Genomic DNA, 14,739 nt, shown 5'->3' on the forward strand with positions numbered 1-14,739 from the left:
GCCTCATCGAAGGAGGACATGCCGCTACCATGCCTTTACATCCCCGAGAGGGACAGCCTGTGACGGTGCGTTTGTAGGTGTCCGGTATGTCTGTGATCGTTCACATGCAGTCTGCACATGTAACGCACTGGGATCCGTGGAGGAGGAGGTGCCCCCCCTCCACAGCGGCCGTACCCGCGCAGCGATCGCTGATAGATGCTATAAGCCAAAAACATTTAAGAATACTTTATATATTTCTATATGAGACAAATGATCTTTATACTTCTACACAAATATAAGCAAGTAATTACAGAAAACATCTACAGAAATCAGTACACACATGAAATACAGATAACTGGAAATTATTGCTGAAGTGCTACTTTTTTCTCAGAACGACTACATTACAAGACGATATTTGTATTTCAACAAACAATACAGTGACAGTACTGAGATCATTCAGACTGAGCCCATTTTCAGCCTGACTCCAGTTGAGATGAACAAGCTCACGTCTGAAAGCAGCATCCAGCCTTAGAGGTGATGGTGTCGCTCAGAACCCCCTTCCACTCTGTCCCCCCACCCCCGTCTGCCCTGTGACAGGCTGGGAACCCCCGGCTCCCTACGGCCACGAGTAATCCCTGCGCGCCTCCAAACACACGACCCGCACACGCGACCCCGATGCTGCAGGTGGCGCCATGCCACAGACTGATGAAGCGAAGCAGACCTGCAGCAGTACTGTTGAAGACCTCTCAGTGGGTTCTCAGCAGGTGTGGCTTTCATTTTTTTCATGCTCCCATCCCACATTTTAAAACTGTTTTTTTTTTTTTTGTTTTTTTGGCAATTTCTAAATGATGCAAATCCTGTAATATATTTACACATGTTGTCTTTGGGCAAAATGCTCCATGAGGGGAAGGTTCACAGAATCACAAGATGCAAGAAAGCAGCAGAGATAAAAGAGAGGAGGGGGGAAACGCCGTGCCATCGTCAACAAAACCTCACCTAGCAGCTGCTTTTGGGAGGCAAAGGGTTAAACACTGTTTACAGGGGAGAAAGGAATTATGGGAGGGAAAGGCCCAATCGGTGCAGAGACAATGACGTCATGCTCTAGGTGCAAAGCGCAGCGATAGAGGCAGGTTTGGGGATGCATTTGCTGTAGAAAGCAGACTCTGCCCTCCTCCTGACCCACCCCTGCCTCTCCCCCGTCCCCCTCTCATTTTCCGCGCCAGAATTCCAGCTTCACCTGGATGGCATATTTCTGCCATAACATCAGTCCGAAGCATTCCTGAACGCTCCCAGTGTAGGGATGCCATCCGAGTCAAGGACCCTGTCCGGCCAGACGCCACCATCACTCGCACCCAGGACTCTGAGCCTGTCACCTGCCCCGGGGACTCACACGTGTGTCTGAAGTGTCCATCATGATTCACGCTGCTCAGCTCAGCTCCTGACGCAGATGCACTCTCTGATATGAAACACATATAGAGAATGTACATTTCGTTTAGGAAACAGACCCTCAAGACAAACAGAAAGAAAACAAAGAATCCAATGGCATACACTGAGCAACACAGCAACAGTGCAGCCTGTGTATTTACACTCAGTTACTGTGTGTGTGTGTGTGTCTGTCTGTGAGGGAGGTCTCCTGCATCCCAACAGTGCAGCCTGTGTATTTACACTCAGTTACTGTGTGTGTGTGTGTGTGTCTCTCTGTGAGAGAGGCCTCTTGCATCCCAACAGTGCAGCCTGTGTATTTACACTCAGTTACTGTGTGTGTGTGTGTCTGTCCGTCTGTCTCTCTGTGAGAGAGGTCTCCTGCATCCCAACAGTGCAGCCTGTGTATTTACACTCAGTTACTGTGTGTGTGTCCATGTGCATGTCTCTGTCTGTCTGTCTGTCTGTCTGTCTGTCTGTCTGTCTGTCAGAGAGGTCTCCTGCATCCCAACAAGTCAGCTAAAATGTTACTAAGCGAGGCAAAAAAACATCAGTATGAAACATCTTCCAGTGAAACAGCAGTAATAACAACAATAATAATAATACAAAAACAATTCATTCTGAAAAATAAAAAGCAAGCAGGAGCTGCAACGCTTGAAATGATACAGATGCGGCATTCTCAGTAGGGGCATCGCTGCCCCCTGGTGGTCCATACAGGGGTGTGCTGCCCCCTGGTGGTCCATACAGGGGTGTGCTGCCCCCTGGTGGTCCATACAGGGGTGTGCTGCCCCCTGGTGGTCCATACAGGGGTGTGCTGCCACCACCTGCACAGGCCACAGCAGCCTGTCAGCCCGCTAGCCCAGCACCGTCAGCTGTGTCTCCTCTGTTTTACGTGATTTTAAAAGTTCTTTTTGAAATCTGAAATAGTGGCCATCTTTTTCAGGACGAGAGAGGACGGGGTTGGAGGCTGTTGCCATGGCGGCTGGGGGACTTAGTTGAGGACCGTGGAGGGCCCGTCAGGACGACGGGTCTGGACGATCTTCTGCTTGGGGCGGGTCACTTCCTCGTCCTCTGTCTCACTCTCACAGACGTGTACCACCACACTGGGCGTCGACTCCGTACCCGCACACAGCTCGTATTTCTCACCTGCACCACAGGGCAGAGACGGGGCAGCGGGTGACCTTACAGGGTTAGCAAAGAATGACTTTAAATGGAACATTTCCCTTTATGGTTCTGTCACTCCATCGGCCTGAACAATGGAGTCAAATTTAATTTTCCAAGATGTCCATATACTTTTCCCAATAGATTACACGTTGAAATTTTGAAATTGCTCATTATTTTTGTCATTGAAATTTCACCATTGCATCATACTAAACTAGTTACAAATAGATAATATATTTGATACAAATTATAAAAAGACCTTTTGCTCTTGCTCAAGGGCTAGTAACAGGCAAGCACACAAGACTGTATCACAGTTGCCAAGGAGATAAGACTAGCCAAGGAAACGTGATAAGAAGCTTCTTACACTGCTGTCTGGCAGCAGCCGAAGTGAAAGACAAGAACTACATACTGCCTATCACAAGCTACCAGCAGAGGGCAGACTGAAACCACCTGCCCTTTCACAAGCTACCAGCAGAGGGCAGACTGAAACCACCTGCCCTTTCACAAGCTACAAGCAGAGGGCAGACTGAAACCACCTGCTCTATCACAAACTACCAGCAGAGGGCAGACTGAAACCACGTGCTCTATCACAAACTACCAGCAGAGGGCAGACTGAAACCACCTGCCCTATCACAAACTACCAGCAGAGGGCAGACTGAAACCACCTGCCCTTTCACAAGCTACCAGCAGAGGACAGACTAAAGCCATAGTTTGGAAAATCAATTCTGGTATGGAGCTGATGTTAGGTGTTACCTGAAGGTACCAACCCACATAAATGGGCCCAGGAAATAATTTTTATGGCACCTATCTAACTTAACCTTGCAATGCTGATATTTTTCTGAGTACAGAATTTCATCTTCCACCGATAAAGAAACAAAAATTGTGATTTTGTTTTATAGTAATGCTGGTGCACCATTAATACCCATTAATAGGATCTGTAACAGCAACAGGAAGTTTAAATGTGCTAGTGCTTTTTTTGAGTCTGAGTCTTCTGTCTACTTCACGGTGAGGGCACATGACAACCATGCCACTGTTGTGCCACACTGACAGTTAACAACGAGGCGGGAGCCCCACGGAACCCGGGGCCCCAAGAGGCTGCCTGACCTGGGCCCAGCTTGGCCACAGCGCACAGCAGGTCATAGTTGATGACGGGCGTGGCGTCCTCACTCTGGCTCCATCCAACGGGCGGAGATGCGGGGGGCGAGATGAGGAACTGCTTCACAGGCTGGGGAGGAGCCAAATAGGCTTTGTCAATGTCCTCGCCCGAGTTCTGCACCTGGGGGGGGGGGGGGGCAGCGACACCAGCAGTGTCTTTACTGGATGCCTGTACACACAGCACTGACATCATGACATCACACACGATAAGACACACATGCAGAAATGCCCAGCCTGCCCTCTACAGGCCGCGACTGTGCATTACTCTGGCTCAGACTAGCTCACGGTGCCGTACCTGGGCAAAGTACAGCTTCAGCTTCTTGCCATTGAACTCAGACTCGTGGAGCTCCATGCGTGCGCGGGCTGCTGCCTCCGGGCCGCTGAAGCTGATGCGGACCCGGCAGAAGCTCTGGAACATCTGGAAGGATATCTGCTCGTCGTACATCCTGAAGAGTGCCTCGAACCGCTCCTGAAAAGTCAGCAGGGGGGCGCTACTAAACCATTGTCGTTATCATTAACATCCTTGTTTTTCATAACTGTGCTGTGTAGCCCACATTCGTATGACATTCACAGTTTTAACCCACTCTTACACAGCAGGCTGCTTTGCTGCAGAACTCAAAGGTACAACAGCAGCGCTCTCCAGCCCACATGTCCAGAGATTACCCTGCCTGTGGCTGCTGCGGTCAGCGCAGGATTACAGGTTCTGAGCCACTCAAAGGGTTTGTTTTGCCAGTAATGCGACTTCATTCATCAGTCATGTGTCTCTGCAAGCTAGAAAGAGGCATCCAGTCACAACTTGATTTAAGCAAAATTTAAAATTTCAATTTGGATTAAAATAAAGTGAAAATTCCTTTTTTTTCTTCTTATCAGTCTGGTTAATATATGTGATGAACAAGAACACTTGTCACCTGCTCTCTGTCTGTAAAAAGGCTCCATTCATGCTATCAGAGTAATTATAAAACCAGCAATAGCCACTTCCAAGCAAGGAAATGGGCACTGAAATACTGGGAGAGACAGCGATTACTGCGACAAAGACACAAGCAGTAACACTAAATAATTAAGGGAGCAGATATCAGCTTCCAATGCAGATCAGAGGTACCAGATCCCAGGAAGCTGGGCTGGGAAGCACAGCGCCTCCCAGGGACCAGCCACCGCTGAGGGAGCTGCTGGAGCACACCGGACCCGGGTTCAAGGACTGCAGCACCCCAGAAGCTGGCCTCCTCAGAGCTGTGTGACAGCACAGAGACATGTGGTCTGCAGGCGCCTTCCACGTCGTCATCAGGTGCCCTCGCAGGAGACTCCAGTTTGTGGGATCCCCGAGTATTCGTGCGGGATCCCCGCGTAATCGTGCGGGATCCCCGCGTAATCGTGCAGGATCCCCATGTAATCGTGCGGGATCCCCATGTAATCGTGCGGGACCCCCGCGTAATCGTGCGGGATCCCCGCGTAATCGTGCGGGATCCCCATGTAATCGTGCGGGATCCCCATGTAATCGTGCGGGACCCCCGCGTAATCGTGCGGGACCCCCGCGTAATCGTGCGGGATCCCCGCGTAATCGTGCGGGATCCCCGCGTAATCGTGCGGGATCCCCATGTAATCGTGCGGGATCCACGCGTAATCGTGCGGGATCCCCATGTAATCGTGCGGGACCCCCGCGTAATCGTGCGGGATCCCCATGTAATCGTGCGGGACCCCCGCGTAATCGTGCGGGATCTGTCATGGCCCAACAACGATGTGACCTCCAGTCTTCCTGTGGTTGTGTGTTCATGTCTATGTCCTGCAGGGGACAGGTGTCCATTCCAAGGTGTCCCCTGCATTGTATCCACACAGAAACTGACTGAACCGAAACTCTACCATCTTCTAGGGTGACTGGACCAGCTCCAGTTGGGAAAGAGCCACACATTTGGCACACATGGGTATGGGGAATTAAATCGTTTGATCGATCAGAGAGAGTCCATCCCAATCCTGACACTGGGGTCTCTGCTCACAGGATTTATACCACACTACTTACAGTTATTGGATTATCTCTTGATTAATCCGAAAATACGAATAATTTGATAGACCTCTAACACACCGTGGTCCACAGACAAATTTCTGACAGGTTCCCTCTCTTAGGCGTCAGCTCAGCGGCAAAAGGTCCAGGTGACAAATCTGACTCAGAAGCAGCAGGGCTTTTTGAGGAAGCCATATCCCTAACCCTGTTCCCTATACCCTAACCCTGTACCCTATACCTTAACCCTGTACCCTGCAGCCTAACCCCTAACCCTGTACCCTAACCCCTAACACTGTTCCCTATACCCTAACCTGAAACCCTAACCCTGTACCCTATACCCTAACTCTGTACCTTATACCTTAACCCTGTACCCTGCAGCCTAACCCCTAACCCTGTACCCTAATTCTGTAACCTAACCCTGTACCCTGCAGCCAGAACCGCCAGACATATTTGACTGTGTAAACGAATAAGGATGAACCACACTCATTCTCAGGAAAGACCGTAATTAAGTTAAAGCTCTAGATAAGATTAAACGCTCATAATTACACTTACTAAAATGAAAATCATTCTGAAAGTGTAACAATAATTCCAGATTTCCCTGGAAAATACCAGTCAGTTTTTTTTAACAGTAAAAAGCATTAGTTAATTCACGGTTATTACTTCTCATATAACATATAAAGGAGATGAGAGGTTCATACAGGCAAACTACCTACATTTATGCCAATAGCAAAAAACAAGTTGCCATCTACTACTCTTACCCACTTCTGCCCCCCCTCCCCACCAACAGGGGGCAGCACACAGAAGCGTTTGCACACTGCCACTGCACTATTCTGGAAGTAAGGGGGTGCCATTCGCCTAGCACAGAGACCCCCAGGTGAGTAACCCTAAACCACTCCTCACTTATTCATGCCAGCTTCCCAAAAGGGGGTAGGGTCTCAGCCACAGACGGCAGCCGTGTTTGGGTCCCGACCCCAAGGGTGCCCCCTAGAGACGACTGGCCATCCTGCAGCAGAGATCACGCCTGAGCATTGGAGACTGGAGTGGAGCAAACTTGGGCTGGATGATGAGGTGTCAGATAGGTGAGCAGACCAACCAAAACAGGCCACTATGCTCCAGTTGCCCCACCCACGAACCCTCACCATCGAATCACGCGTCGGCTTCATTTCCACAGTTACTGAGGTCAGAAGTAAGTTGGAGGCCCTGCTCTGTGGGAGCACACCCCTTCCTTCTCCAGGTCTGCTGGCGCTCCCAGAGCACCAGCGCTCGCTAAGCCCACCCCATCTGCCGGCTGGCTTTCATACGGTCTCCATGGCAACAGCTGAGTCACTGCATTTGACTGGACACAGAGGTCTGAACGTGCAGCGTGACTCTGCTAAATGTTTGAAAACATCTGAAGGTCGATACAGGAATGAAGATGAAGTGAAGGCGCCCAGATCACAGCGGCACAGACGAGATCCAGCGCAGTGAGCACTGCTTCTCTGTGAGAAGGTGGGTAATTTGGTCTCCAAAGAATCAAGGCACCTGGTATGATTTGTCATCTGACATTAATAAGTGGTGACTTATAAAAACATATGCTTTCATTCAAAGCAAACATAACAAGCTGGTGTGTCACTGAAACACACTGCATGCTGATTCTGGCTGGGGGGGGGGCAGCAGAACCGGAGGAGAGCTTAATGAAGTCCGCGTCTGACTGAGAAGCACTACAGCACCAGAGAGGACGCGCTCCAGCCACAGTGTCTCCACAACCACATCAGCGTCAAGCTAACTGTGCTGGAATGTACCAGAAACCAGCCAGTGGACTCAGACTGGTCTTAATGGTGTAATTAGCAGTCCCTGTTAGACTGGTGGGATTTCAGCTCTTTGCCAGCTGGGATATCTGAGGGTGTGCTTCCATGAGTCTGTGGCAGAGGACATTTCCCATCATGCAGAGCGTTCACAGCAGAATTTTAACCCAATGTTATGGCACATAACATTGGCACTGGATGGCCATGACTTAGACTGGAGCGGTGACTGGAGTACTGACTGGAGTTTGGACTGGAGTATTGACTGGAGGTTGGACTGGAGCAATGAGCTCTCCCTCCCTCATGAGGGCCAGAGGCAGGTGAAATGGGACAAAGGCTTCCTCCTGACTGGCCGGTCCTGCCCGGAACTGGGGCCGAATGGTCGGCTTTTCCTAGCAGACTGGACAGGCAGCCTCACAGACGGGGTCATCGCCGTACCAGACGCGGTCATATGCATGACGAAACTCAAGCTAGGATCCTCTGGCTCTGTGAGGAGCAGTTAGTGAAATCTCAACAAGAGAACCTTGTGCGGAGGTGCGGGGCTACACTTCAGCCATTGTTACATGGCAACAGTTCGCTCAACCCCTTAGTTACTGCTCCCCCTGGTGACCTGCAGCCAAAACAGCATTTTAGACATACAATGCTGAAGGGACACAAAACAAAGGGGAATCTGGCGTTGAGTGGAAGCAGCCAGGCATCACGATTTATCAACAGCTAATTTACATGGATTTACCTGAAACAATCTGCAGTCTAACAGCAGGGAACCCCAGGAGAAGGACAACAGGAATGCCTTCTGGAAGCTTCCGCTTGAAAATCCAAGTTCCTCAACCACTGCAGCAACTGCCGCTCACGTCGTCACCATCCTCACCCACATCCTCATCCTCCCCCACTGTAAACACCCGCGCATGCCGGCCTGAGGGGGCATACAGACCCCGCTGAGTTGTGTGCCTGTGATTATTACCATCATCTTCACCTTCATCCCCAGTTACTTCCCACACGCCAGGACCACGCAGCGGACCGGGAGAGAGCTCTGAGATCAGTGCAATCAGAAGAGTGTCTTGCCGCAGATAATCTCCTCTTTCTGGGGCTGCCTGAGCCATGCAAACGTCCATCCGCCTTCCTGGTGTCAGAAATCAAAAAGACACAGGAGCCACCCTGTACTCACGAGTGGCCTAAAATGATGATCCCCAACAGGCAAAGTGCTGGGTGGACTACAGGGGGCGCTGTAGTATGAGGGGGGGGGGGGCTGCTGACTGAGTGAGTGCAGGGAGTGGTGGATGTGGGAGAAGGACTGATTATAATAGACAGCATTCATACTTCGAGGGAGGGGGTGTATCATCGTCACGTGGGACTGAAATAGGCTCTCCGCACATCAATACTGGGCAAACCCCGGGCACAGCCGATGAAAGCAAACCGGGTCCCGTTAGCATCTACAGTCCATTTGCGTTCCTGCGATAACACGTGCGCTTCTTCCATGCGAGGGACAACGAGGACGCCTTAAGCGCCCCCGGGGTTCGTCCCCGCACCTGCAGTGGCATGGGGCGCCCGGCACTGCGTCTAACCGCGTCTGACCGCAGCCGCTCCTCCCCCCGCAGACACACTGCTCACCGATGCGCCGAAATGTAGCCTAATTAATAATACATTAATTACCGCCAGGCATGTACGCGCATTTCCTATATGCCGATGAAGGCATTTCAAAAAAACAATGAATAAAAGGTAATGAACAAGCCCAGTTAAACGCAAACGCCGCAGCTAAAGACATCAGCGGAGCCGCCGGTCGGCGGACGGGCAGCTCGCAGCCCCGGCGCGTACCTGCATCTTCGGGGACGTGAAGACCTCGGCGTCCACCTCGCAGGCGATGAGCGTCAGCATCTCCAGCTTCATGTTTATCGATGGCATGCCCCTGATCAGCCCGGATCACCCCTGTACGCAGCCGTGTGGGTCCGAACTGGCTGCCGGGACCCGCAACCGCACCGAGCCGAGCGTTGACGTCATCCCTCCCCCCTCCCGGAGACGCGCACAGAGCACTGCGGACACCGCTTCCTGCAGCACCGGCCTCGCTGCTGCTTCACCCCCTTACCTATCACTCTCTCACTCACTCTTTCTCTCTCTCCTGCTTCTCTTTCCCCCTCCCCCTGCCTCCCCTTCTCCTGCTTCACACTCCCCCTCCTCCTGCCTCTCTCCTTCCTGCCCCCTTCTCCCCAAGCCCTGAATACAGGGACCCCTGTGTAATCCCCCCACCCTCCTAGTATCAGTGTAACTGACCACTGCATCTTTCCTGGCGTGCCTCTGATGAGGTCTCACCTGGGCAGCAGAGAGTCTGTGCACCTCATTCGCTCCCATTTCACTCCATCTTCCAAATGCCCTTGGCTCAAACTTGGTAAAAGGCACAGTTAGCCTAGTTGTTTGAAGCAGTTCAGTCGAAGGCCCTGGAGATGCCCGTCCTTGGAGCAGAGACACCATCTTAGCCTCATCTTATTATGATATGGGGGGGGATAAAGTGGCAGGAAATACCAGCAACTCCATTTTCTCCCTAATCACTAAATGAGTGGGATCATTGTGGCGGCTCGTCTTCCTAAACGGTAACAGCACAGCTTTGCCTGTGTTGCAGAGATTTGCGCTCTCTGCCCCCTGCTGGCAGGTCTAACCATCGCCGTGCTGCCGCCCAGGCAGGAACCTCCAGGCAAAACTACATGGCTGCGTCCATGTCACCAAAACAGGGGCACAGACGCCCCACTCAAGCCGACTGGAGATACGATGTAGCTCCCGCCACAGGGAACCTCGTCATTGGAACGGCAGCCGCCAAAACGGCGAGCCTTGTAGCTGCTTATCTATGGTAAACACTTTTGCCAGTGAACATGAAGCAGGAACACAGCCTGTTGCAGCCTGGCTGCGTGACCAGAGCCTGCGCCTCCATGTGGTGAACGAAGGCGGCTGTAGTGGTAAGGTACCTAACTGAAGCCGGAGGCTCATCCTATCAGCACTGCAGTTGCAGTGAATGTAGGCCAAGCTATTTATGGGGGGGGAGGGAGGGAGGGGGACAAATGGGGGCAGATGGAGAGAGAGAGGGAGGGAAGAGAGGGTGAGAATGGGAGGGAGAGAGAGAGAGGGACAAATGGGGAAATGGAGGGAGAGAGAGAGAAAGAGAGAGAGGGGGACAAATGGGGAAATGGAGGGAGAGAGAGAGGGGGACAAATAGGGCAGATGGAGGGAGAGAGAGTGAGAAAGAGGAAAGGAGAGGGAAAGAGAAGGGGGTAGGTAGGAAGAGGGGGAGAAAGGGGGCAGATGGAGGGGGAGAGAGAGGGGAAGGGAGCAAGGGATAGACGGACGGAAGGATGGGAATAAAGGGAGATAGGGAAAGTTGAAGACAGGGAGTAAAGCTGACCTTTACGTTTTCTCCCCGGGGGGGTGAATGCCCCTTTTTGATCACCGACAATCGAGGATAATCCCCCCAAGGTTGGCAAAACTTCCCGAGGGAGTCCCTGACCGACTGCAGTTTGACCTTCTAACTGACCCAGTGTAAGTATGTCAAACCCAAAGCACATTAAACTCAAGAAGAAAGGGATTCCCTCCCAAACCAAAGCCTGCGTTCACATTTACACTGCATTAACTGCGGATGCAGCTTGTCTTGCTGCTCTGGGTGACACCGTCAGGCATACAGCCTGGGACCCTTTGCTGCTTCTAGGACGCCACACAAAAGCCACCCTCACAGTGCAGTGACTGTCTGTGGCCAGCAGGGCGGCATCCAAGGCTTGGGGGGCCCACACAAACATGTGGTTGGGAAGTAGTAAACTTGGCCGCTGCCTGCCGGCACTAGGGGCCACACTGTCATTCCCAGCAGACCAAGTCAGCTAACCAAGAGGATTTAAAAATTTAATACAAATAATCAGTAAACATGAGCCTGGAACAGCCCCCCCTTAGGTCAGCGAGAACCTGCCATCTCCCACTCCCCTTAAATGGTCACTTTTGTACAGGTCTGCTTGAGAGCGACCTGCTTGGGATGGCTTGCTGGGTGTAGGGTTAAGCACACAAAAATCTTTATTTTTTTAAATAAAATGGGGGGGGGGGGGGTGGGTTGAGGGAGATGTAGGGATGCCTCAGTGACACAGCAACAGTATTTTGTTTGAGGGGATTTGGGGGATTTCTGTGAACCCCCCCCCCGTGCCTCAAGTAACCCCCCCAGCACCTAGGGTCCTCCTCGAACACAGCCTCCTGGGGGGGGGGGGAGAGATTCTCACCCGCTGGCCGTCCTCCTCGAACACAGCCTCGTGGGGTGGGGGGGGGGGGGGGGGAGAGATTCTCACCCGCTGGCCGACCTCCTCGAACACAGCCTCGTGGACCCCGCAGGCAAACAGCGACGTGGGCAGGCCACTCATGTCCATCATCTCGCAGGCATCCTTTTCGTTCTCCCCAAAGACCATCTCCGCCTCCTCCAGGTCACTGCTATAGGCCTCTGAGCCATCATTCCACGAGCTGGCCCCCTCTCGCAGCATAACAGCTGAGCAACGGCACTGCGAGGCAGCAGCTACATATTATTCATTACGTTATCAGTTGCGCTGGCGGCCGACGTCCCCATGGTACGTTTTCAGGGTGTAATAGTAGAGATACTATTGTTTGCAGTCACACGCTGCCAAGGGAAACATTCCATCATTCCGGTACGTGGTGCTACACCACCCTCTTGTGGTTAAATAGGCGTAATGCACAGAATAATCAAAAGCAAGACGGATTTCCAGTTTATGTTTTATATTTATGTTTACCTAACTTAGGAAAACATTGCTAATTATCTATATTCATCTAACTTCATTATAGATAAGGCCGTAAATAAATTTGTTCTCAAAGTACACGGTACAAAATTGAATGATGGGGATAATACAGCAGCTCTTACAGGTTAATGCGAAAAACTATTTTTTTCCTCTGAGAATTTATTTCAGAGGAACAAGCCAAACGGTCCACCTGGAAGTTCAAACTAGAAGTATTGGCACCAACTGAAATAAAGCAGAAATGAAAGCGACCTTAAAAAGGCGATAAGAACCGCCGATGTCAATCACGCAGAGCGCACCCAGTGTCGGCCAAACGTCAATACTTGGAACAATAAAAACGCATTAGTTTGCAAATCCCAATTACTAATAAAATACCGTATTTAATTCGTTTTTCACCAATTAAATTCATGATGGGAGGTGACTTTGAAGAAAAACAACAGCGAAGATGAAAACGAGGACAAAGAAACAGAAACCGACAGTGAATTACTTACCGTTGTTTCCGATCGGGCCACGGATTGTGTTGCGGCGGTTTTATATTTACTGCGAGCGAAACGTACCCAGCAGAAATTAACTTTATTCCGACATTTGCAGCTTGCAGGGCTATCCCAGGAGGGGTGTGCAGGTGCCACCTACAGGCATACGGATCGACCAATAGCATTCCACACCGGGGCGCGGCTCCACCAATCTGAATCCAGATGTATGAGGGGGGCGTGTCCTTGAAGTTAGGCACTCACGGCCGGGATGGCCTCCGGTTCGCCGTGCCAATCGCCGGGTGTCGGCGGCGGCTTCGCGGTGGGCGGTGCCCTTCTGCTGGTCTCTTACAGCGGCCCCTTCAGCCTCGTTAAACAGACTGATTGCATTCGCCTGTTGCACTGACACCTGCTGAGTGCATGAGACCGGTTTGCAAACGACCCGAAACCTGAATGCACTCTTTCGTATTCTGTTGTACATCGTAACAGCCCGTCTGTCAGTGTTAGTCGTAGATGTTGAAATGCATTTAAAACCCCTTGCTAATTCTTTAAATAATTGGAGATTTGGGACATTAGTCGTGCTAAAAGCAGGTTTATTGATTGCAATATCCACCGTGGCCCTGTTCTTATTCTTGATTTTCATTCCCAGCCATGTAATGAGAATAATCCATTTGCTCGGATAAGCCATTTCCTTATAAATGGTGTGAAATCCACAAATGGATAAATATAGGCCTAGTGGTCTTTCCAGAAAGTTTATTTCCGGGTGCAGATGAAGCAGTTAGGAAGCGTTGGCGCACCTCCCCCGTCCAAGCCAGCCGTGAAAAGGTCTCAGGATTTCTGTCCAGTCAGGAAAGACATGAGCTGTTTTCCATTAACTCTGTGAATAATTAAAAGCTTTTAATTAAAAGATTTTGTGTTCACTGTTTCAGTGGAATGTGTTTAAGGGAGGGAGTTTGGAGGTGATGCAGCAAGCACCACAAGCTCGCCATCGCCTCCCTAACGGAAGGAGAACAGCACTGGGCTCACGGCAGGAGCAGAGGGGAAGCTGCCAGGATCCCAACCTTGGGCTGTACGACTAGCATGGCCGTCCAGAGGCTGAGCGCCCCTAGTGGCACTCCTAAAGACAGCACAGGTCCTCACCATTTTAAGGGGGGAAGGATGAACTGTTAGAGATTTCCTGACACGGGGTGCATTTCTCAGAAGCTCCCGTTACTGACTTGCATGAATGGAGCTGTTCAGCTGCATGGTAGCCCTTTGCGTTTTGGGAAACGTACCCCAGGACATGTAACCTGGGGGATCGAGGTCCCAATTAAAGGCGGTGAAGCCCGAGCACCTCCCCAGCCCCCCCAAATCCCGCTTTGTACGACACACACTGGCACCAGAGCCCAGGTAATGGGCTCCCCCATGCCCAAGGGCAGCAGATCCAGCAGCAGCCGGAAGCCAGAGGAGCTTCCTGGGAACATCCCAGAGACCCTGGGTGACGAGAGTTTCCCTGATGACCCTACTGTAGCCACCATCTGCAAAGAGCCGGACCGGAACCTTTACAGGAGAGTCTCCACATAGTCAGCGTGACACGTCACCTCTCTAACTTAATAAACATACCTGACAATGACCGGCGTTTACCAAAAAAGCCAGCTTGGATGCATCCGTTTCTCTTCACTCCAACTTGCTATTGCTTGTTAGGTCTGAATGTAATAATCCTGTTAAAAACAAAGCATTCTGTAACCCACGCATGGTCATCAGTAACATAAGCAGAGCAGTCTGTAAGTCATCAGTAAGACAGCAGTGTTCCCCAAGCTTCTCTCTGCTGCGACACCCCTCTCACAGCCCGTGTCCCAAATGCTGTTACAGGTCATTTGGTTCTGCCCTCTTCTGGCCACTTTTGGAAGTTCTTCAAAGCAACCTTAGTGTGATATTAAAATTCGTGGGAGTCCTCTCCCCCCCCCCCCCCCTTAAAGGTAAACAAAACATTCTTCATCAAACAGCAAGTACTCATTTTGAGCCCTTATCTCGAACTG

General features: G+C 51.2%; 1 protein-coding gene across 8 annotated transcripts; it reads right to left on the reverse strand.

The window, feature by feature from the left end:
- Positions 1–210: 210 nt before the first annotated feature.
- Positions 211–14,647, reverse strand: rcan3 (regulator of calcineurin 3). Of its 8 annotated transcripts, none has more exons than XM_072699364.1 (7): positions 14,324–14,647; positions 12,743–13,558; positions 11,808–12,002; positions 11,730–11,741; positions 4,013–4,186; positions 3,667–3,838; positions 211–2,547 (listed from the first exon to the last, which is right to left on the reverse strand). In XM_072699364.1, the coding sequence occupies exons 3-7, from the start codon at positions 11,982–11,984 to the stop codon at positions 2,393–2,395; spliced, it is 690 nt and encodes a 229-aa protein (XP_072555465.1). In that variant the 5' UTR covers positions 11,985–12,002; positions 12,743–13,558; positions 14,324–14,647; the 3' UTR covers positions 211–2,392. The 8 variants fall into 8 exon arrangements, with proteins under 8 accessions (XP_072555465.1, XP_072555464.1, XP_072555466.1 ...); XM_072699363.1 differs by having other exon boundaries at positions 12,743–13,598; XM_072699365.1 differs by having other exon boundaries at positions 3,667–3,787; positions 12,743–14,647.
- Between the last annotated feature and the right edge of the window lie 92 nt (positions 14,648–14,739).

The sequence above is a fragment of the Paramormyrops kingsleyae genome, chromosome 14, assembly GCF_048594095.1.
Source record: "Paramormyrops kingsleyae isolate MSU_618 chromosome 14, PKINGS_0.4, whole genome shotgun sequence".
Lineage (NCBI taxonomy): Eukaryota > Metazoa > Chordata > Actinopteri > Osteoglossiformes > Mormyridae > Paramormyrops > Paramormyrops kingsleyae.

Coding starts and splice junctions, on each gene's coding strand:
- rcan3 (XM_072699364.1), bottom strand. CDS start 11,984: ATGCTGCGAGAGGGGGCCAGCTCGTGGAATGATGGCTCAGAGGCCTAT. Junction 3,839..4,012: donor TGAAGCTGTACTTTGCCCAG/GTACGGCACCGT, acceptor CCCCCCCCCCAG/GTGCAGAACTCGGGCGAGGA. Junction 2,548..3,666: donor TGTGGCCAAGCTGGGCCCAG/GTCAGGCAGCCT, acceptor CCTGTGGTGCAG/GTGAGAAATACGAGCTGTGT.